The sequence below is a fragment of the Canis lupus genome, chromosome X (assembly GCF_011100685.1).
Source record: "Canis lupus familiaris isolate Mischka breed German Shepherd chromosome X, alternate assembly UU_Cfam_GSD_1.0, whole genome shotgun sequence".
Lineage (NCBI taxonomy): Eukaryota > Metazoa > Chordata > Mammalia > Carnivora > Canidae > Canis > Canis lupus.
Genome location: NC_049260.1, coordinates 26,674,495 through 26,697,792, shown reverse-complemented (window position 1 = coordinate 26,697,792; position 23,298 = coordinate 26,674,495). Strand labels below are relative to the sequence as shown.

The window sequence follows — 23,298 nt, the reverse complement described above, 5'->3', positions numbered from 1 at the left end:
GCACTAGGTCAGAAATTCTAGAGACAAGCTAAGAATCTGTGTTTCAGAAGTTTCTCAGGTAGTAGTGATACATGGTCAAATCAGGGGTTGACTGTGGTACTACAATCTTTCCCGAGCTACTTCGTTATGCCTATTTGTAAATATCTAATCCATAAATTCATTAAAAATAGACTCCTTGTTTTTTCTGCTTTTTCTCTTAGTGAAGTGCCTTATAAGCACTCAATAAGTATTTGAGTAATTAATTGCTTAATTATTTAATTAAAGTTGCTCTTAAAATGCAAATATTCACAGCTGTGATACTGGAAGTCTGTTATGAGCCATCATTGATCTTCCTAGGAATATTTATTAATCAGCAAAGAACCTGTACTTGGGAAGGACAAGCTAAACGTCTGGGAATGGGACTGAGGTCTCCAAACCAGATGTTTGCCACATCGTTGTGCAGCCCGGGGGCCCCTCTCTTACCTTGCCCACACTTCATTGACAACTTCAGGGAAGATGCAGAAAATGTATTAATTTAACTCAAGAGATTTCAGCCCCCTAGTTTCATTTCTTTTAAGTTGACACATGTATCTGGTTTGGGAAACTGGGGAAATCTTTTTTTCCCCTTTTTTGGAAAAGAAAGCAAAAAAATCCTTTATTCTTGTCACACCACGAACATGGAGTTCACTGTTACACGTTAAGATTATAAAGCAAGATCCCAAAATGCAGTGGCTGATTATTCACAGTAGACATATTAAGTCAAGAAGCTTATTTTTTCTCTCTTTGCTAAGGCACAAAGCCTGAGGCTATATGCATTTTTATTACACTTTACTGTCTTGGTTTCACTTGAGGATTAAAAAGAAAGTCAAGGTACAGTGCACATATCCTGATGGATTTTAGGATTTCTTGCTTTAGTGAAAGGAAGAATCTCATAAAGTACTTCAGATTATTGCTCAAGGAAGTATACCTACTTCCGTGATGACCTAGAAATTTGATCTTTTGTTTCTCCTATAAAAGATCACATTGTATTGGGGAATGTTTTTCCCTATAGTTTTCTACACCATGTAAAACCACATTTAAAAAAAATAGCTTTTAGATTCGAAGTGAAAATGTCTACAATAGTTCAGGGAATTCTTAGGACTGTTCAAGGAGCATTAGAAAACACCCCGGGCTGGGGGGGGGGGGGTGTGTGTGTGGCAAAGGATGAGGGAGGCAGGGAGGGGAGTGGGAGAGCGCTCAGCCTGAGGAGTAAAGGGAAACCCAGGCAGGCAGTGAGACTAGAGACCAAGGGAGTGAGGACATGTCCAATTTAACTCTAGTTCTGACAAATCCACACCAAGAAACAATAGAAGGGCACTACACCAGCCTCTATCCCTTGTTTAAAAGCTTGAAATGCACTTCATTATTTTACTTGTGTCTTGTTTTCTGATATGCAAAGGAAAGAGAAGGACCCACTGGTGTAGGATTTGGAAGTGCAGTCAGTAGATGAGATCTTCCGGCTTATTGACTTGTAACCAAGGACCTGATACTGGTTTGGCAGCTCTGCATCAATGAGCGGAGAGAAAGGAGCTTTTCAGTGGCCGGGAGGAGAGCTGGCAGCTGGGATCAGGGACTCCTGGCAGACAAGGTTCTCGGATATGCAGTCAAATTGACTGTGAAGGGAGTCAAGGTCAGGGAGCTTTGGAAATGCTGCAGGTAGTGTGGGATGTAAGGAATGTGGATTTCCTTGGTTAAGGAGTGTTGTGATGTGCAGCTTTGAGCAAATTCTCCCTCCTGACCATTATATCAAGGTGACCAGTAGAACAGACTGAAAATCTGCAAGTGTATCACTGCCCAAAATAGAAGAGTTTCACCGGGAAACAAAAAACTATATAATTACTGGTGGTGTATCTTTTTTCATTTATCTTCCTGATTTCATATTTCGGTATGAATTTGCTAACAGCTTTATAGGTTGTCTTTTTTTCAGACGATACCAGTTCCGATATAGTCCCTTGATAATTATATCAAATTGCCACTTCTGGTCCTTGGGAACACTCCTGTGAGCTAATACCAGGAGGGATAATTATGTAATTACCATGTGAGCCTGATGCTACTTGTGGCCCAAAATGCCCCTAGAAAGGAATGCGACAATGGCCTCAGGAAATTTCTGTGAGAACGATATCTTCTAAATGTGGAATAAATAAAAGCTCAAGAATAAACAGCGGAGGCTGGTATGCAAATGATTTAATGTAATGGTGTTGCAAGGTGCGAGCCACTTGACTTTAAGTTCCTGCTGCAAATCATGACATACATTAGGAAAGCTTTTAAAAGGGAACCGATTTTTTTAAGATAAAATCTGCATCAAGTTACATCAGCCAAGCAGAGTAATTCAACTTTTATCTAAAAAAAAAAAAAGGCAGAAGTAATGCTTCCTATGATCTCTTCCCTTCCCATCACATTTTTTTCCAGCAGTCTGTAGATGTAACCAAACTAAAGATTTTGACAAATGAGGCAGGATAGGAGGCTGATTGCTGCTTTTCTAAATTAAAATTAATGATACCCTGAAGGTACTTGTGTCTATGAAGTCAACTTAATGTTGATATAACCTGACTCCATTATCACAGAACAAGGCAGTTGCATGAGCATGAAAACCAGTGAACAAAAAAAAAATTAAAAAAATAAAAATTAAAAAAAATAAAAAAGAAAAAGAAAACCAGTAAACACACTTCTAAGGTGCACATGAGAAATCAGTCAGGTGAAAGCTGAAGGCTGAACAATGGGCTAGAGGACTAGGGGTTGGTCCTCCCATGCTTTCCAGTGGATAGAGGAGTCCACCAGAATGAGGAGACTAATGTTCCTGGAGAAGCCATGGGCTGTGTGGGGGAGGAGAAATCATTTTCTTTCTATCCTTCTAGGTTCTTAGTGGAGACCATCTGTAATAAAAGACAGATGAGCAGGAGAAAAGCAAACAGACACTAAATAACATATATAAAAGGGTAGACCCAGGAAAACCAAGCAACTCACTGAAAGGGCTCAAGCCACCACCTTTAATGCCACTTGCAGCTAAAGGCAAAATAAAGAGGCTGGGGGCTGGGAGTGGGGGTGGATGCAGTTAGGGGAGGTGGCCAGGAAAGCACAGTAAACAAAGGTAAGCTGCTTATGCAGATCTCATTTTGCTTTCTCCATAGATAAGGGTTTCTAGAGATTTGGTCATCCTCTGTTTCCTGAGACTAAGCAGGAGACACCCTTAAAATGCAGATTTCCCTTATAAATGTAAATTTCTCTTCCAAAAGGGTAACTTCTGGTTTCAGAGCTTCTCCAGTGTCTGCTGTTTCTTTAAAAACTAATGGGCTTGAATAATTCTTATGCCAAAGAAGCATATTTGGGGGTGGCAAATTCTGCTGCCCTTCAACTGGCTCTAGGCTAGGTTCCCATTGACGTCATGCCTCACCTGTCTGGCAGGGGTGCACAGGAGGTTCATTTTAGGCTCTCTCTTCTTTAGAGTCCATGCGCTCTTCTGGAAGGTTGTACAGAGCACAACTGGGAAGGGCTGATGGGAGGCAGAGAGGCAAATGGAGGAGAAAAGAAAGGGAAAACAGAATAAGAGAAGGAATCAGAGATGAAGAAAAGAGGTAATCAACACAGAAATAGAAGGGGGAAGAAAGCTATGAGGGAGGAACATAGAGGTGGATGAATGATGGTCTCAGATGGCACACATTAGCATCCATGCAATAAGTCATACAAAATCAACTCATAATTATGCTTCTACTCTGAGTGAGCACTCTGTTAGCACTGGCTGCTTCCCCGTGATCTATTTTAAAGTCCAGCGCAAGAAACTCTTTCTAACTCAAAGGTGTCTCAATGTCAAGAAAACATAAATTGAAAATTGAAAACTCAGCCAGTGTTTGCATTCAACAAGCCTGGATGGTTTTGCCACAGAGCTATACCTATCACAAGCTCTCATCCCAAACCTTGTCTCAGACTATTTTTTTTTCTAGTCACAATTCAAAATAAATCAGAATTAGAACAGTAGATTTTCACTGAAAGGGATTATAATTAGTTAAAAGGATTCTAACTGAAACTGTAATAAATCTCAAGAGAGTTTCCAGGATAATGATTGGGCATATATTTATGAGTATTAGAAGGATTTGGAAGTAAGAATGAATTATGAACGCCTCTCCAGCCCAGACACATGCATTCAGAAAACTGTATGAACTGCAAAATTCCAGGAAAAAAACTCATGAATAGACTGTAGAGAGTCATTTGTGTACATGTGCATGGTTTATTCTCTATTGTCACAGCACAAGGAGGGGGTTGGGATTTTTGTTTGTTTTGGGTTTTTTTTTTTTTTACGGGCTCATTAGTGAAGGTGTGAAGTCTGGTTCTTGCATGCCCATGGATATTTAACAAAGGTCTAGACAAACAAAGCCAGAAAATCGAAATGTACATGCCCAGATGTACATGCCCACTTAAATCTTTTCCCAAGACTGGAGTAAACATGATTGATGCATATAGTGCCAATAAGAATGCTTGGACACTAGGTAGAAATCACTTTGTTGAACAATGTTTTCCCACATCAGGAGGGACCCTTTGGCTCTCCTTAAACCTCCAGTGAAGATGAAAACTTAGAGTTGAAAAAAAAAAAAGAAAAGAAAACTTAGAGTTGATTAACAGGTCAAAAGAAAAAGTAGAAGCCCTTGAGAATGGGAAATTAACTTTATTTGAACATTGTAACATTTGAATTTAAATAAATTTACTTGAAATCATTTCTAGGAGCCACAATATTGTGATCTCTCCTTTTTCTTCTCCTTTTGATTTAATTAAAACAACTTTGGAGGAAAAAATGAAATAAGGATATCTTTCAAAACACACAGAGCAATGGACTGAGGTTTGGGAAATAGTCAAAGCAAGGAATAGAATGTGTTATTATCAATTTAGTTGAATAAATTGGTTTCATTCCTTATCCCCCAAATTTTATTCTCTAATCTACCATAATCATACTTAGCACAGTGCCTAACAGATAACAAGAACTCAAAAAGTCTTCATTCATCACATTTATCAAATATGTATTGACCATCTCCTAGGTGTTAGGCACTGTGCTAAACTATGAATAAGATCGCCAAGGTCTATATCTTCATGGGCAGGTAACTTGCCTTCTAGTAAGTATCTTTTGAATGAATGAAGAAGCATTTCTTAACGGCATGAAAGAAGCGAGGTCTCTGTGCAAACAGTACACTGCCTGCAGAACTCACCTGAAATGAGAAAGCAAAGGAGAATAATATATAGTCCTCCCAGCTCTCAAATACGATTGAAAGTTAGAACAAAACAAATAGGAGCGAGATTTGGGCTCTTGCTTTGTCTTGCAAATTATTACGTTAGAATTTTTGGAGTCCAATATTTCAGGCCCAGTAAATCTAAATGGTTTTCTTCCTTAAGCTTTGATCATCAAGAAGGAAGGAAAGAAAGAAGGGAGGAAGGCAGGGGAAGTCTTTCCAAAAATTGTGCTGGGAATCTCACAATAGAGAATTCTTCATGCAAAATACAGTTGTTAGAGCGACACTTCTTTTAAGATTTTATTTATTTTATTTATTCATGAGAGACACACAGAGAGAGGCAGGCAGGGACATAGGCAGAGGGAGAAGCAGGCTCCATGCAGGGAGCCCGACGTGGGACTCGATCGTGGGTCTCCAGAATCATGCCCTGGGCCGAAGGCAGATGCTCAACCACTGAGCAACGCGGGCGTCCCTAGGGTGACACTTCTTGAATAAACTGTACATTAATTCATTCAACTAATAATTAGAGTACCTGCTATATGCCAGGGACTGTGCTAGTCACCGGGAATATCATAGGGACAGAAAGATATGTCCCCGTCCTCACAGAGCATAGTTAACAAACAAACAGAAAAAAGACTTTTTAAAATTTTCTCTGACATGCTTTTACTGAGGAATACTGCAGACTAGATTACGAGTACTCAAGGAGCAGATGGCAGTTTCTCGCCCATCTGGGATAATTCTAAAGAAGAGACCCTTGTGTATCAATAGATAAGGAGTCTTCCAGTTCTAAGCTTTCATGATCTATGATCTAATAGTAGAAACAGGATGTATGCTTCCCCCAAAAGATGTTATACTTGTATTTCTTTTTGCAAAAGGAAACAGAGGTCAGGGCCCCTGGAGGGGCTCAGACAGTTAAGTGACCAACTCTTGATTTCGGCTCAGGTTATGATTTCGGGGTCGTGGGATTGAATCCCATGTTGGGCCTCCAAGCTCAGTAGGGAGTCTAAGTATTCTTTCTCTTCCTTTCCCTCTGGCCCTCCTCCCACTAAATAAATAAATCTTTTTTTTTTTTTAAAAAAAAAAAAGGAAACAGAGGGCAGCCCCGTGGCGGGGTGGGGGGCTCAGCGGTTTAGCGACGCCCAAGGCGTGATCCTGGAGACCCGGGTCCTGCACCGGGCTCCCTGCGTGGAGCCTGTGTCTCCCTCTGCCTGTGTCTTGGCCTCTCTCCGTCTCTGTGAGTCCCATTAATAAATAAATAAAATCTTTTAAAAAAAGGAAACAGAGGTATTGCCTGTTAATTCAGAAGAAATCGTGTTCTTCCTATCTCTTTGAAGAATTCTGGTTACACTAGTTACACTCCTTTGGCTCTTCCTACCCTGCTCACCTTCTAATGCCCAATCTTACCCTTTTTATTTTATTCTCACTTGCCTTTTCTTCCCGTAATGACTGAGACAAATTGTCAACTGGCTCTACATGACACCTCCAGTTAAAATCTCACTGTTAGTTCAAATACATCACATTCCATATGAATTCCTACAGCCTCATGCCATTCCTCCCCTCCCCCCGCTTTGGAATTTCCGTATTTCTATCAGCAATATCCTTATCCTCCCAGTCTTCCACACTGGAAATACATGAGTTCTGTTTGCTTCTTCCAAAATGAAGCTCCAACACCAAAATTCATCAGTTCTTCCTTCTTTCAAAATACCTCCTCACCTATACCTTCTCTCCCATTCCAGGCCATACAGTCTTCATTGCAACGCATGTCATCCCATACCTCAGTGATAGCAACAGCCTCCACCTGGTCTCAGCCTCCAGGTCCTTCTTGAGTCTGTTTTAGGCCTCACTGACTCAACTGCCTAAACCTTACTCAAATCATGAGTCCCTGCACAGAAATCTTCGCTGGTTCTCTTGGCCTTGCCAAAGAAATCTTGAGCCTCAGAGTCTGGAATGCCTTGCTTTGTATCTCTGCTTCCGAGACACCTAGTTCACCATACCTCACCGACCTCTACAATAGCCGTGTTCAGCCCCTGGCCTTTCCTTGGCTCATCCCTCCACTTCACCTCCAAACCTTTATGTGTCCGAAGATCAGAGACTCTAGTGTCTGCTCCTTGTGTGGCTCTTTGGGTTTCACAAATGCTCACCAAGTGAACAGAGGACCGAATAAAAAAGGAATTATGCCAGGATGGAAGGTGCTAACATGATTTGGGACTTTTCTTCCCAGTCTGTATATAGTACTTGATATTGGTTAAAAACACAGCCAGTTCGAAAGGTCCAATGCATGGAGCTTATTGTTGCAAAAGTTTATCATATTTCATTTCCTTGCCTAATTGCTCACAGAATAAAGTGCCTTTGTTCTTAGGTAGCTAGTGTGCCTTCAAGTTTTTCTCTTTCTGAAACCGATGTCTTTATCTATCACTTGTGCATTCAATCCATGCAATACCTTTGTCCAAAGATAATTTATGAAAAAAAATATTTTGTACTTGATTCTTTAGTTCCTTTAAGATTAGTTTCTGAAGTTTTCAGTTCATTACATGAAACATTTTAATTTCAGTCTCTCTCTGTCTTATGCATTTTCTTAACTTTGAGTAGTCGGGATGGGAACTCACTTCTGTCTCCTTTTCATTTATTGACCATATTTGGCACACACTGGAAACTACCTCTGGTGGTCTCCTGGTGTAAAAGAAACTGTCTTTCAGAGATGAGTGGCCTCTAATGGACTCAGATGCTGCTTCCGCCTAGTCACTGTGAATCTACCAACATCATTGCCAGGGGACAGGGCCTGCAGCACAGTCACGCTCCTTTAGCACATGTTCCCCTAGGGATTTCTTTCTCAGGATGTGAAAAGATCTCTGATTACTGTCCACTCCCCAGTGGCCTCCTCATCCCGTCTTCCCCGCCCCCAAGCTTTCACAATCATCTCTTGATTAATTTGTTCATGGAATGACCCATTCTGCATTTAGAAATAATTATGTATTTCAAACATTCATTTGCATGTGTTCTCTATAATCTATGGCATCACATTGTTCATGACCAGGAACTGACCTTGCATTAGGTCATAAAATATACCGATGACTAAACTTCCACACATAGGTACACCAGATTTGTTCTGCATTCAGTAAATTGAAAGGCCAGCTGCAGATTAAATATGTATAAAACATGTTTCTTTCAACTTTAATCTCTAAAATAGCAGTTAAAAGCAAGAGCCAGACTGAATGAGTTTGAATCCTGGCTCTGCCAATTTACTAACTACTTAAAGTTGGGCCAACTTTGCTATTGTTGTTGTTTTTAACCTCTCATGCTTCGGCTCCTATGTCAGTGAAGTAGGCAGATACTATGACTTCTTACCCCTGAGTTACTGTGAAAATTAAATAAGTTAATTCATATTGCCATGACCAGAGTGCTTAATAAATATTACCCATTTATTGGGGTGCTTGGGTGGCTCAGTTGGTTGAGTGTTGGACTTTTGATTTCAGCTCAGGTCATGATCTCATGGTCTTCAGATCTAGCTCTGAGTTGGGCTCCACACTCAGCAGGGAGTCTATTTGAGGATTCTCTCTCTCCCTTTCCCTTTGCCCCTCCCTCTCACACACGCACCATCTCTCTCTCAAATAAATAAATACATCTTAAGAAAAAAAGTAAAAAGATGTATTTATTTATTTGAGGAAGAGAGAGCACATAGAGCGAGAGGGAAGGGCAGAGGGAGAGGCAAACTCCCTACTAAGCAGGGAGCCCCATGTGGGCATCGATCCCAGGACCCCAGGATCATGACCCAAGCCAAAGGCAGACGTTCAACCGACTGAGCCACCCAGGCACCCCAAATAAATAAATCTTAAAAAAATATATTAGCCATTTCTTTGTGTCATATGCATTGCCTTGCACGCGATAACCTATTCCTCTCCTTGTGTTAATCATAATAGCAACAAAACAGTAGCTGCTAACATTCATTGAGTAATCACCATGTGAGAGAAACCAGGCCAGGCACTTCACATGTCTTAGCTATTTCCCACAGAAATTCTGTGAGGTATGTCATATCGTTGTCCCATTTTACAGGTAAGGAAAGTTAACATTAGAACAATATACCCAGAGGCATGCAGTCAGGGTCAGTCCACATTCTTGCTTATTCTCCCATAATCTGTCTGCCTCTCTGTGTCTGTCAATCACCCATCCACATTGGTTTGCTCAACTAGTCATTAAACCTTTGTTATCACTTACTGCGTGCAGGATTCACTGTATCCTGCCAGAGGGAGCATAAGGGAAGAGAAACAAGGAGTGGTTCCGGCTGTCAGGGAGTTCACAGTGCACTGTAGGAGATACTCACGTCCATGCAACTCAAACAGATGGAATGCTAGAAGTGCTCCGAGTAGAAGCTAGGTGCTGTGAGGATGCTGGCGAAGCAATCACTTCTAGCCCTGCGGGAAAAGAAAGGGGCTGTATACACATATAAACGACTAGAACTGGAAGAGAAGAGGGAGAAGAGCACTCTAGAGAGGAGTAGCAGCAAGAACAAGTCCTACAAGTGCACAACTGGCTGGAATATGGCAGGACAGGCAGGTTGAGTTTGGCCAGTAGCACAGGGTCATATGGCTGGGAAGGGAGATTTCAAGCGTTCTTCATGCTTTTGTGTGCGTCTGAGTGAAGCAAATCCTGCACTTTTTGGAACTCCACATGCTTTTCCAAATATTTAGTCCCAGTAAAGATGGGCAAGGCTAGGAGAAGGTGAAAAAAAGATTGTTCTGGATCTCTGTTAGGCCCTTGACTGATACTGCAAGGTCAGAGTCGGCTTTAGACCATACTACCCAAGGCAGATTTTGGATCAGTTTAATACCTATCGTATCTCGGGATCCCTGGGTGGCGCAGCGGTTTGGCGCCTGCCTTTGGCCCAGGGCGCGATCCTGGAGACCTGAGATCGAATCCCACATCGGGCTCCCAGTGCATGGAGCCTGCTTCTCCCTCTGCCTGTGTCTCTGCCTCTCTCTCTCTCTCTCTGTGACTATCATAAATAAATAAATTTTAAAAAAAATACCTATCGTATCTCTTGGGAATTACCCACACCATAGAAGCAAGCCCACTTGAGTTCTGCTGGCTCTGGGCAAGAGCTGGCCAACCCCTTGTTTAGCATGGGCTGTTCAGAACCAAATTCAAATCCAGATTTATGAAACCTCAGGCCTGGGGTCACCACTAATATCCAATTGGCAGAATGCCACATGACAAAGTATACCATTTCACCCCTAAAATTCCTCCTTTTTCCCCACCCAGAATGGAATTCACTAAGCTATCAGGACACTGTCAATATATAACAGAAAAACCTAATAGAAAAAAAAAAGAGTGGTAATTTTTATTTCATGCCACCTAAGGATATACTTCTCAGGAATTTTCATGTTTACTAAAAACTGAAATCTGAACATTTCTTTCATCTCATAATCTCCCCTGTAATTACCCTCTACTTAAGCCTTGCCTCTACTTCTTTGATACTTGAGTATTAATCAACTGTTGGTTACTTGTGAATAATCACTCAGTGATCTATTAATTATCAATAGGACTCCAAAAAACATTAGTCGAAAACAACAGATGAAGACAAAATGTATGCCCTTTCTGAGCTCCTTTAGCCATCTCGTGTCACAGGGAATGATGACCTCCCTCACCTTTGCATGAAAGATTTAGAGTGTGCATTTCTGATGGTACTCACTGGAGCAGTAGTTCATTTGTGTCTGCCAATGAGTAGAGTGTGAAGGGGGAAAAACTCATTTTAACATTATCAAGAAAGCAAATCTTTTTTTGTTTGGCCTTGGTTTGATAAAATAGGTCTCAGAGGCCATATATGGTAAGCGGATATTAAAACCAGGCTTATAAATTGTTGCTTTAGTGTTATAGCTTTCGAGGCCCCAAAGATCTTACCAAAAAGGGTACATTGTTTTCATTGCTCCTCATTATATCTGATGAGAGAACATCATTTCTCTCCTCTTCCTCCCAGGTGGCCATTGAGGACCGCATCAGGCAGCTGCATGAAGCGCACAGGGACTTTGGACCAGCCTCCCAGCACTTCCTTTCCAGTAAGTTGCTATCTCCTTTCCTTGCTTGATGTCTTCATTGGGTCTTGGTAGCGAAGAATCAAGAGGTGAATTGCAATCGTCTTTGCCAAGTGTGCTGGAAGCATAAATCGTCCTGAAATACAAGTTAGGGGGAGAACCCAGAGGGTTAGGAGAGGAGGTCCGATTAGATCATCTTGTCCAGTTCTCAGCTGATGCATAATTGTTTCCTGTAGTGTGTTCTCGAGTGCTAACTTTGGTAATATTTTTGAGTCTTTAGTTCTGCTTATAGCGGTTCACTTCATAAGCTGATAATTATGGTGCCATATAATTATGATAGGATAATTCAATATGTGTTACTGGGAATCTTTAATTCTTTATCTCTGCATAATTCATTAAATACTTCCTGCATCCAAATTGGAAGCTCAGCCTGTTGGGTTTCCTCTCCCTAACTATTCTTACTGCTCTTTTATCCTTGACCACTCTTCATTCGTTATACTTTAGTTTTGCTCTTTTATTAAGTATATTTGTGTCATTCATTATATTGTTAATGTATATTATTAATAAATAGTATGTGTTTTATAATAAATACTAAGAGAAACAGCCTTAGTTAATGGAGGTTGATATTGGAACATGCTGTTAATATAACCGGACATATTAAATTTTCAAGCTCCTGTTGTCCTCTTATTGACGTTATTAATTTCTACCACTCTTTCTTTGATTACAAAAATGTGTGTGTTGAGGGTTCTTTCTATTTAAAAAGCCATACTTCTACCACATGGAGTTAACATCTACCGCTAACATTCTGGCATATTTCTTGTCACATGTGAATATGGATGAGGGCCTAACCATCATTTTAAGGCAATTACTTTGCGCCTGGCAATGCCACAAATATGAACTAATTTAATCCTCATCGAACTTCAATGAGGAATATACCATGATCATACCAATTTTAAAGATGGGGAAATTAAAAAAAAAAGATGGGGAAATTAAGGCACACAGTTCCACAGAGATTGACTGACCGCCAGGATTCAAACCTAGGTTTGTTCCAGAGCCTGCTTTAGCCACTACACTAGACTGTCGTTTACTTCATTTATGTGTTTTATAGATAGGAAATAATTCTGTATGATCTCCCTGCGTTCTCCTGCCACCTTCTTTTATTGTCACTTTCCCATTCTTTCCTTTGTTTTCCATTTCCGATAGGAAAAAGATCTCTGCTCACTTTTTTTTTTAAGATTTGTTTATTTGAAAGAGAGAGAGAGTGCACACTTGTGAGCATGCACATGTGCAGTCTGAGAGGGACAGAGGGAGAGAGAATCTCAAGCAGACTCCCTGCTGAGCATGGATCCTGACATGGGGCTCGATTCCACAACCCTGAGACCACAACCTGAGTCAAAACCAAGAGTGGGACACTTACCCCGCTGAGCCGCCCAGGTGCCCCTTTTGCTCACATTTTTAAAGTATTTGACTAGATGCCTTCAAGTATCTCCAGTTGGCTCTTATCTTTTAGAACAAAAATTCCTGAAAGGTGGTGGTCCTGTCTTTCTATTATACGATGACAGTGTATTAGGTAAGAAGTTGTCTTACTTTCTGGACTGGGTCTAACCTTACTCTCTGCATGCAGTCGTTATTTGGACAGTATCATACACGTTTAGGATGGGCTGAAAGAAGGGAGGCCAAGTTATAGCAGTGTCTGCAATCAAGTGGAATTATGGCTTTTAGGAATGCCTCTAGGATAATTACAAGGCCTGTGGATTTCGTCTTCTGTATTTTCCCAAATCTCTGGTCTACATAAGTTGCCTTGGTGACTGCCACTTTATTCTATTTCATTGAGATTAAACGCAATAACATATTTGTAAGTGACTCATAAGCCATAAACAAAAATACCACTCTCACTAATATTAATTACTCCTCGGACGCCAGGTGTGTTCATTCATCTTTTATTCTCTTTGCCTGCCCCACCCAAATTCCCATGTCTTCCCTATTAAAACTTCTTTTCAGAAAATGATATGTTATTTAACCCAGGTGACAGGTAAAGTTTAATGTGTACTTCTCCTGGGTTATTTGCATTTTAATAGGGTGAAAAGCCATAAGTCTGAGGAATGACTCTCTGTTGGTAGAACGTCAGCCATAATCTCTGAGCTGTGAGGGAAGAACTTTGAAGGGCCAGGTGGAGCATTCTTATACCGTTTAAACAATATCACACTGGTGCCCACTTCCAGAAAGGTCAGGCTAGTAGACACAGACGCTCATTTACCTGCCTAAATGGAGCCAGCCCCAGAAGTCACCAATTTCTCATTCATGTGGATTATCAATATATACTTAGAAGCTTTGCTTGTGGATATAAAAAAAAATACCAATTTGGCATAAGGGTTATTTGAGAAATAGGACAGTGAGACTAAAGACTAAATGAAGAATGTTTCTTTGTTGTCCCTTTTAATTACAAAGATAATGTACGGCCCTCAAGAAATTCTGGAAAGCCAAGAGTAGAAACGGGGAAAAAATCACCCATAAGCCCACCACTCAGAGATAACCACTATAAAAAATGTACTTCATGAGGGGGTCTTTCTCTCAGGGGGTCTGTATATGTGTGTGAATTCAGATTCTCTTCTTTTAAACCAAACAGGGATAAAAAAAACACATTACCATTTCATGACCTGCTTTTTTTCCTGTAGAACGGTAATAAAAATATTTTTCTGTGTTTAAATATCCTTCTGCCAAGTAATGTTTCAAATGGCTAGGTAGTCTCTTCCCTGGCTGCACCAGATTTACCAAGACAATTCTGAAGTACTCAATATTAAGATTATTTCAAATATTTCACTACTATATCCAACATTATGACTAATAGCCTTTGTACACCTTTATAAACATCTTCCATTCTTTCTACAAAATAAATGCCTAAACGCAGAACTGCTCTGTTAAAGGATGTTTACATTTGTATGGCTTTTGAAATGTACTGTCACATGGACTTCTTGAAATCTGCTCCAGAAGCTGGGTACTGCATCAAAACTATATTTGAGGCAGGGCATCTCTGAAGTCATTTACTTGCTGTTAAATTGTGTTCTATGAAAGCAAAACAGTTTTTCCCCTAAAACAAATAAAAATATGTCTGAAAAAAATACCACTAAAGCCATATTAAATGATTTTGAATTGATAGATGTCAGATAATTTACTTCCAGTTTACTAGGAATAATAATAGGATGATTTCTGAGGCTTAGAAATTACTAAGAGAAGTAAAGATGCGCCGCTAACTGCCCCCCAAAACATGCTTACTCTCTCTCCTTTTCCCTTCTCTCTCTCTCCCCCCCCCACACACACACATTCCCCTTTGAAAAATCACATTACCAGCTGTCTTTGTTTTTTTATCAGTGGAGAGAGGCAGCCTTTTACTAAATAAAAGTATTCACTGTTTCTTCTTGGTGGCCCAATCTCTCCTTGTTAAAGAAGTTGTTCCTTTTATCTTAGATCTGAGAGAAATGAGAAGAGGAAAACATTGTAAAATATGACCCTTATCCACTGGTAGACACTAGCTTGCCTTTAATTCTAGCTTTAATATTCTACCATTTTTTTAAGATTTTGTTTTTAAGTAATCTCTACACTCAATGTGGGGCTTGAGCTTATAACCCTGAGATCAAGGGTCACACGCTCTACAGACTGAGCCAACCAGGTGCCCCAACATTCTACCACTTATTTTCTTTTAAGATTGTATTTCTTTATTTTAGAGAGAGAGTGTGTGCATAGGCAAGGAGAGGGGCAGAAGAGGGGAGAGGAAGAGGGAAAGAATCCAACGCAGATTCAGGGCTGAGCACAGAGCCCAAAGTGGGGCTCATTAAGAGCCTCGATCCCACAACCCTGAGATCATGACCTGAGCCAAAACCAAAAGTCAGATGCTCAACTGCCTGAGCCACCCAGGTGCCCCCTCTTCCACTTCTAATCGACTTTGATAAACCAAGAAAAGGGAGAAATTGCTAATAGTGTGGTTTTTAAATTTTATATATATAATTTATTATATTTATACATGATTCTGAGTCACACTACTAGCATTTATACATGTATTAGAATATATAACGGGAAGGTACAGTGTTTATGTCTTCATATGTCAATGATCAAGAAAGCACTTATACTATTTAGTGGCATAGTAGTCTGAAAATTATCCATTTAAAATTATCTTGAAGGGGCAGCCCAGGTGGCTCAGCGGTTTAGCGCCACCTTCAGCCCAGGGCGTGATCCTGGAGACCCAGGATCGAGTCCCGCATCAGGCTCCCTGCATGGAGTCTGCTTCCCCCTCTGCCTGTGTCTCTGCCTCTCTCTGCGTGTCTCTCATGAATAAATAAATAAATTTTTTTAAGAAATAAAATAAAATTATCTTGAAGAATTTATCTTCATGGGGTGCCTGGGTGTCTCAGTGGGGTGCCTGGGTGTCTCAGTCAGTTAAGTGTGTACTTTGCCTCAGGTCATGTTCCTGGAGTCCCAGGACTGAGCTCCCCACTTAGGGTCCCCACTCAGTGGGGAGTTTGTTTCTCCCTCGCTCCTCCCCCTGCTCATAAACTCTCTCTCTCTCTCTCTCTCCCTCTCTCCAATAAATAAATAAAATCTAAAAAAAAAAAGTTTTAAAGAATTTATCTTCAAGAATTTAAAACCTTTTTAAAAAAGAACCTAAGATCTTTTTTGTGTCAATTTTCTCAATTCTCTAAGATTCTAGTCTACATTTTACTTCACCAAGGAGAACTATTTATTTGAATAAAGGTAGAAATCCTTCTGTAACAGTGAGAACTTAGAGTTGTCTTAATGTTTTACTAGTTCTACGAAATCTTACCATTTGCAACCACATGGGTGGAGCTAGAGAATATTATGCTAAGTGAAATAAGTCAGAGAAAGATAAATACCATGTGATTTTACTCATAGGTGGAATTTAAGCAGCAAAACAAATGAGCAAAGAGAAAGAGGAGAGAGGAGAGAGAGAGAGAGAGAGAGAGAGAGAGAGAGAGAGAGAGAGAGGAGAGAGAGGAGAGAGAGAGAGAAAAGAAACAGACTCAGGCAGCCCCAGTGGCTCAGCGGTTTAGCCCTTGCCTTCGGCCCAGGGTATGACCCTGGAGTCCCGGGATCGAGTCCCACGTCAGGCTCCCTGCATGGAGCCTGCTTGTGTCTCTGCCTCTCTCTCCCTCATGAATAAATACAATCTTAAAAAGAAACAGACTCAACTCTAGAGAGCAAACTAATGGTGACCAGAGGGGAGGTTAGTGGGAGGATGGGTGAAACAGATGATAGGGATTAAGGAGGACACTTTTTATGATGAGCACAGGGTGATGTATGGAAGTATTGAGTCACTATACTGTACACCCAAAACTAACATAACACTATGCTACCTAACTGGAATTTAAATAAATACTTAGCATATTTGACCAATTCTAGAATTCCCCAAAGTAGCATTTTCCAAGCCATTTTCCTCAGAACATTAATGTTCTGTATGATGTTAATAACTCTTCCTTGAAAAAATAGTTTTGGGGTCAATAAGATTGGAAAAACAGTAGCCTATAAAGATAAGAAAGTTTCTTTTTGTTGTTGAAATTGTTGTAGCCTTTAATATACATCGAAACACTAAGAAGAGGATAAAGTCAGTAGCTCTTCTCTGTTCTTACGTGATTATGGAAGTCTTTTTCAGGCATACCAATTAATTTCTCACTAAACGTGCCATGGAATGTAGTATTGGAATCTTTGCCCTAAAGTGGTATTTGCCAAATGGTTTAATGATGAGAACTTTCTGCAGAAGATAGTAAGAACATGATCCAATTAAAAAGAAAATGAGTTATTTATAAGGCAAAAGGGTCAACTTTCTCTTTCCTGAGATTTCTGGCTCCCACCCCTGCCCCAAGAGTCCCCTATGCTGTGGAATTTCTTAACTGGAGAGAGGCTTAAGGGAGTAGCTATATGATTTGTTTTCAAAGTACTCATTAGTGAATACTGAAATCAGTTTAATGACTTGCAACCAACAATTTTTTAATGGGATGGAAGAGATGAGAAAATATCAGAGTACATTGCGCAAGCAAGGTTAAGTATTGTTTTGACACTTTGGATTCAATTAGGGGGTGTGTGTGTGCATGCACACACATGCATATGTGTATGCTATGACACAAAGTAAGATACTTTCCTTCTGTGGGCTACAGTCCAAAAAGGTTTGAAAGACAATTATGCTACCCCTAGCCTTATTTTTACAGATGACAGAATATGTGCAGAAAGATATATATGACATCACCAAGGTCACACACGTGGTTGTAATAGATGTGGGACTGGACCCAGTTTCTGAACTTGCAGGCCACATCTCACACTGCCTTACGCATTAAGCACAAACACTGAGGCCAGCAATTGTCTAGTCCATCTGATATTGCCACAGATCTCTCTCTTCTGTTTCTCTTGGTCTGGGCCATACTAAATGGATTTACAGAGCCTGAATTTTTCTCTGGATGCCTCTGGGCCAAGTGTTGTATCACTTGGGATATTGGTTAAGACTGTAGGCTCTGGGGAGCTGGGGTGGCTCAGTTGGTTAAGCATCTGCCTTCAGCTCAAGTCATGATCCCAGAGTCCTTGGATCTAGCCCCACATCATTGGGCTCCCTGCTCAGCTGGGAGCCTGCTTCTCCCTCTCCCTTTGCTGCTCCCCCTCTCTCTTTGTCAAATAAATAAATACAATCTTTAAAAAAAAAAGACTATATAGGCTCTGGAACTAGGCTGACTGGGTGTAAGTAAAGGTCAGATACTCAATCGCTTTATCATCATCTGTAAAATGGGGATAATAGTAACATTTCATCAAATGTAAGACTTAGTCCCTCCCTGCAAGTTATAAAAGACCTGAAATCAGAATGTAATTACTGCCCAATGGAGTTTCGAATTCAATGAACTGTGGTAATATTACCTCATAGGGTTATAGTGAAGATCAAATAGTTACTGTGTGTGTGTGTGTGTAAAATATATAGAACAAATACATAGAACAGGGGCACCTAGGTTGCTCAGTCGATTAAGCATCTGACTCTTGATTTCAGCTCAAGTCTTGATCTGAGGGTCATGAGCTCAAGCCCCGCACTGGGCTCCATGCTGGGTTTTGGAGTCTACTTAAAATAAACAAAATATATAGAACAGTACCTGGCACGTAGTGATATATAGGTGACTGCTATTAGCATTAGTGTCATTATCACTATCAATTGACAATATAAGTTCATATCTGCTTATTAGAGTCAAACTAGATGTGAATGTATCATTCATTCTTTTGCATTTAATTGTGTGTAACTAGTTCCTCTCCTTTCCAAAGATGTTTTTCATGGATCTAATCTGAAGGGGCAGTGTTTTTCATATTTAAGAGCTCAACTGTTATTTGCACAACTAATGAATGGATGAATAATCAATGACTAGACCCTAATCTCTGCAAGGACAGGATGGTTATATATTCTCTGGCACCTAACATGGTGTCTGTACTTGGTAGATGTTCAATAAAATCATTTACAGAGTGAATTATGTTTTATACCCAAAAGAAAAAACTAAATTTTCTCCTGACATTGCTAATACACAGTGGCATGAGATTTAGCATAGTGACTATTACATAGTAGACACTCAATAAATAATGTGACCTTTCGTGTTGCCTCTGAGCAAGGACTAATAGCATCCAGAACTTGATGTGGTCCTTTTCATGAAAGTTTCCTGTGCCATGTAATATATTAGGGAAAAAAGCAGACTTCAAAAATCACAGCATAATCGCAACTACATTAGAAAATAAAAACAACAGAAGGGGACATCTAAAGGCAAGATTGAAAAGAAATCAGAAATCAAAGAACTATTGTGTTTTCCCTTTTTTTAACTTTTGCAGATTTTTAAAAATAATAAGCGTGTATTACTTTGGCAATGGAAAAAAAACAATAATAGTAAAGATTTTTATTCTCTAGCTTTTAACCCACTGACCTCTTGTAATCTTACCCTCTGTTGATGGCTCTGGAACTCTGTAAGACAAATTTCCTTTTTACTATTTGTTCTGAATTTAAAAGATATGAGTTTCATTGAGCAATCTTGTTCTCGGATTATGAGACACTGTAAAAAGAAAGAATTGATCACTTATTTCTTGCAGGCTTTATCATCTTAAGAGCCTTAATCAAATCCCTGGTTAACTCTTTGTCTCATTAAATCAATCCAAGCCTTTACAGTTTCCCCTTGCTACATAGGACTAAAAAGTTTGTTTCCATCTTGAGAGTTGCCAAACCTTCATCCCTGTACCTACCCCCCACCACCGCTTCCTCCCACTCACACACTTAATAAAGAAGATGGGGGGGGGACTTTAAGCACATCTAATAATTGTTAACATTTCACTTAACAGTGCTCCAATCTATGCTGCATTGTCCTCAGGGGATAGATGAATTTGCAATATGAGTGAGCCAATAATTTAAAATTTCAGATCGGCTTAAAGAAGCCATCATGATAAGTTGGGAAGAAGCTTGTAGCTACAATGTGAGATGATTTTCAGCCTAAAGCTTCCTATCAGGAAAAGATCTCAGGGCAAAATAATTTGGGCCAATTTCTTCAGCAGTGACGTGCTGTCACAAGTGTTGGGAATTTGGGACAGATGCATTCTAACTTATCAGTGATGCTGGTAACAGCTCTGTAAGTTCAAAGGTAGCCTTTCAGGTGCCCACAAAAAGCAGTCACAGTGATAATAATTACTCTTAGAACCAATTTCTATGGCCCTTTCTCCTTGAGCTCAAATTATATTCTCCATGAAGATCTAGAATTATTTGCTTTAGAGTGAGCTTAGTAACAAAATTTTGCATCTTGGGCCCTACATATCCACTTATTTGGACACATGAAGAAGCTTTGGATAGTTCTCAGTTTCTGTTGTGAGAGTTTGCTTATTGGAATCGGCTTGTACTGGCTTGAAAGAGCCAGTTGTTAAATATACAGGAGTTGTGAGGTGCTTGTTAAACTGACCTTTTGTAGCTTGAAATCAGCTGTAATGGGGCTACAGACCCTACCAAAATTGGCCAATATGTCAAATCAAGACTTGCTTTTCTTTTTTTGCGTAGCTAATGTTATTCAGATTACCCAAAGTTGTGGAGGCAAAGCTCAGGATCCAAACGTCTATCTGCCTTAAGTTAGGATGACCACTGGTCCTGGTTTGTCTGGGATATTCTTGTTCAAGCACTGAAATTCCTGCATCTCAGGAAATCTCGGTGCTGAATATACTGGGACGGTCGGTCACCCCAGCATTAAATAATGTTTCATGGAAAGAGATTCTTGTCCAAGTAATTGGTCTGGACAGCAGCTCTTGGGTAAAGGGGAGGGAGGAAAGGAGGATGCAGTGGGGGGTATGCTGGTGAGGAAGTCAAGCTACAGAGTTGGCCCCATTTTTGAAGCAAGAGAGCTGGGCTTTCATTCCCCCATGTCCATCAGTCATCGGCTGTGGATTTCTAGGGAGCAGGGAACAATAGTTCCCATATCACTGAGGAAGGTTCTCTGGAGCTGGGGGCACTGTATCCATAGCAATCAGCACTCATAGCAGCTGGGGATGAGTGCATCAGCGGGGAAGAGAGTTCTGAGGGGGTCGCCAATAGCATTAACATCTCTCAGACTGAATGAAACTACTGTGCATCATCTGACTATAGAGCCCAATAGTGACATTTAGCTTGATCACTAACCACCACTCCACCACATGCCCGCATGGAGATTAGTCTGGTGGCATGGCAGAGATTGATCAAAGGCTTGTTTCTTTCTTACTCTCCTCATTGTGACGGATTTCTCTGGGCCTCATGGAGACCTAAGACGCCAAGACCGGCACCACAGTTCTGCATCAGCTTCATGATACATGGGTACTATTTTAGTGGAATGTGGCTCGGAAAGGCATATTTTTACACTCCCCAGAAAATGAAGGCATTTGTGAGTTTGGCCTAGGGTAACATTTTGTCATCTGTCCCAAAATACAAAGCTTTGCACAACAGAAATGGTGGAATCACATCCCTGTGGGCAAAAATCATTACTTTCGTTTTCCATTTGGATGTTTTCCATTTTCAGAACACAACCAGTTTGGGATTACAAAATACTTTTTGGTGAGAACTTTGAGGTGAGGACAAAGGCATTTTGTTCTTTTGTAGACTTACATAAACTGTTGCTAGTTTAAAAACCATTCTCCTGAGGGGCACTTGGGTAGTAGCTCAGTCAGTTAGGTAGTAGCTCATTTCAGCTCAGGTCATGATCTCAGGGTCATGAGATTCAGTCCTGGGTTGGGCTTCCTGCTAGGCCTGGAGCCTACTTAAAATTCTCTCCATCTCCTTCTGTCCCTCCCCACTCGCTTTCTTAAAAATTTCTCTTGCATTTTTAAATATACTTTCATATATCAACAATAATAATCATCTTGATTTCAGTCTACTACAAATGAGCTTTGTAAGGAGCGGGATAGGCTTAGGTGATAGGGAGACCCCTGGAAACGTAAGGAAGGATGCAGAATGGCAGTCACCATGAAGTGTGTTTGCTTCTCTCCTGATGTGCTTTGCTGCTATAGACTCAAACTACCTCAGTATCATAGCTTCTCTCTCTCCTCTCCACCTTGTCCTTACAGTTTCGACTGCCTTGTGACTTCTGTTTTCTTCTTTAGCCCTCTTTTTTTTTAACTTCCCTACCTTTCTACCATCTAAATTTCTCCATATGTTACAACCAAACTCTCTAAGAAAGAGCATCTGATTGGGTCAGGTGTTTACAATCCATTTATATTGAGACCAGGCTCTTTTGACCCGGGTGCTGGAGTCAATTCTTTGTGGGGGAGGCTGTGCTGTGCACTATAGGATGTTTAGCAACATCCCTGGCCTCTCCCCACACCATGCCAGTAGCACCCGCCCTCTCAATTGTGACTACCACAAACGTCTCCGGATGCTGCCAAAAGTCCTCTAAGAGGCAAAATTGTCCTTGGTTGAGAACTACTACTATGTAACTTACTCCTAGACGATGTGTAGCCATGGCAGTTGAGTCACATGGAATGCTAAGTATGCCTATGCGTGAGGAATCATTTGAACCTACTTTTTACAACTCCTAGGTCCCATGCAGTGAGAAGTGTCCTCAGCAGATGACCTTCAGCTGTCTGTCCTTTGGGGAATTGCTTCAGCTGCCTCCCCTAAAGTCACACCCCATCTGTGGGTAGCTCCTGATGGTTGCAGGAGGATAAAGACCTGGCTATTTTGGCCCAATGCAGGAGAATTCTAACATTCTATTTCAGGAGCTCCAGTGGAGTTAACTAAGAGTATCAATGGGGTTAACTGCATCTTAGCTTGACTTCTCTCATTTGCCATTCCTGCTTCCTTCTTCTTCTTTCCACAGCTATTAATCGCAAGGGCACACCTAACTAAATACCCTGCTCTCTAAACATTGTCTCAGAGTCTGTTACCTGGGGAACCCCATCTGTGAGGGGACAATGTAACTGACAGGCATTTCAAAGCATCTGAGGAAAAGGCATTGTAATAGGCTCCTTCTGGTCACTGGGTGATTTGATTTACTCTTGCTTTTATTATGAGGTTGATGATTTTGTCCAGTGTATGTAGTGATGATCATTATTTAAGATGTCTGACCTCGTGACCTCCATTAACGGGTAAGGACTTTGAAGATAGCATAAGATTACATCAGCCTCTTGCCTTATACCTTAAGTTCAGTGGCACACATACTAATGACAGACAAGAATTAGAATGAAGTATAGTCGATAAAATAGATCATAAAAGGAAATGGGTTGGAGTGTGAGAACCATAAGGGTAAAGGGCATGCATTCCTTTTTTTTTAATGTCATGCATCCAACATCTTGCAGATAAGTGCAGGATATGCCTTGATTGAATGGATAACTGGGCAGCCTAAAGATTATTCCCTCTCTAATACAATATGGAAGAACCGAATCTAGTCTAATGTCCTGAAACAACTATGAGCTTCACTTACTTTAGGCCAGCTAAGAATTGATTCATTCTGTCATTTAACTAGTCTCTTCTATAACCAGTATAGGTCAAACTCTGTTCTAGGTACTGGGGAAACAGAAGT

The 23,298-nt window shown here is 40.6% G+C and overlaps 1 protein-coding gene and 1 long non-coding RNA gene across 2 annotated transcripts in view; one reads left to right on the top strand and one right to left on the bottom strand.

Moving 5' to 3' along the window:
- DMD (dystrophin) overlaps nt 1-23,298 on the top strand; it is a 2,084,073-nt gene that overhangs the window by 1,842,258 nt on the left and 218,517 nt on the right. Inside the window, 1 exon segment of the mRNA NM_001003343.1 lies at nt 11,203-11,281. Coding sequence (NP_001003343.1) covers nt 11,203-11,281 — 79 coding nt within the window.
- On the bottom strand, nt 11,133-22,635 carry LOC119868427. The gene is made up of 4 exons (XR_005386240.1): nt 22,300-22,635; nt 19,219-19,329; nt 14,603-14,724; nt 11,133-11,393 (listed from the first exon to the last, which is right to left on the bottom strand). It is a non-coding gene; the product is annotated as an uncharacterized LOC119868427 (long non-coding RNA).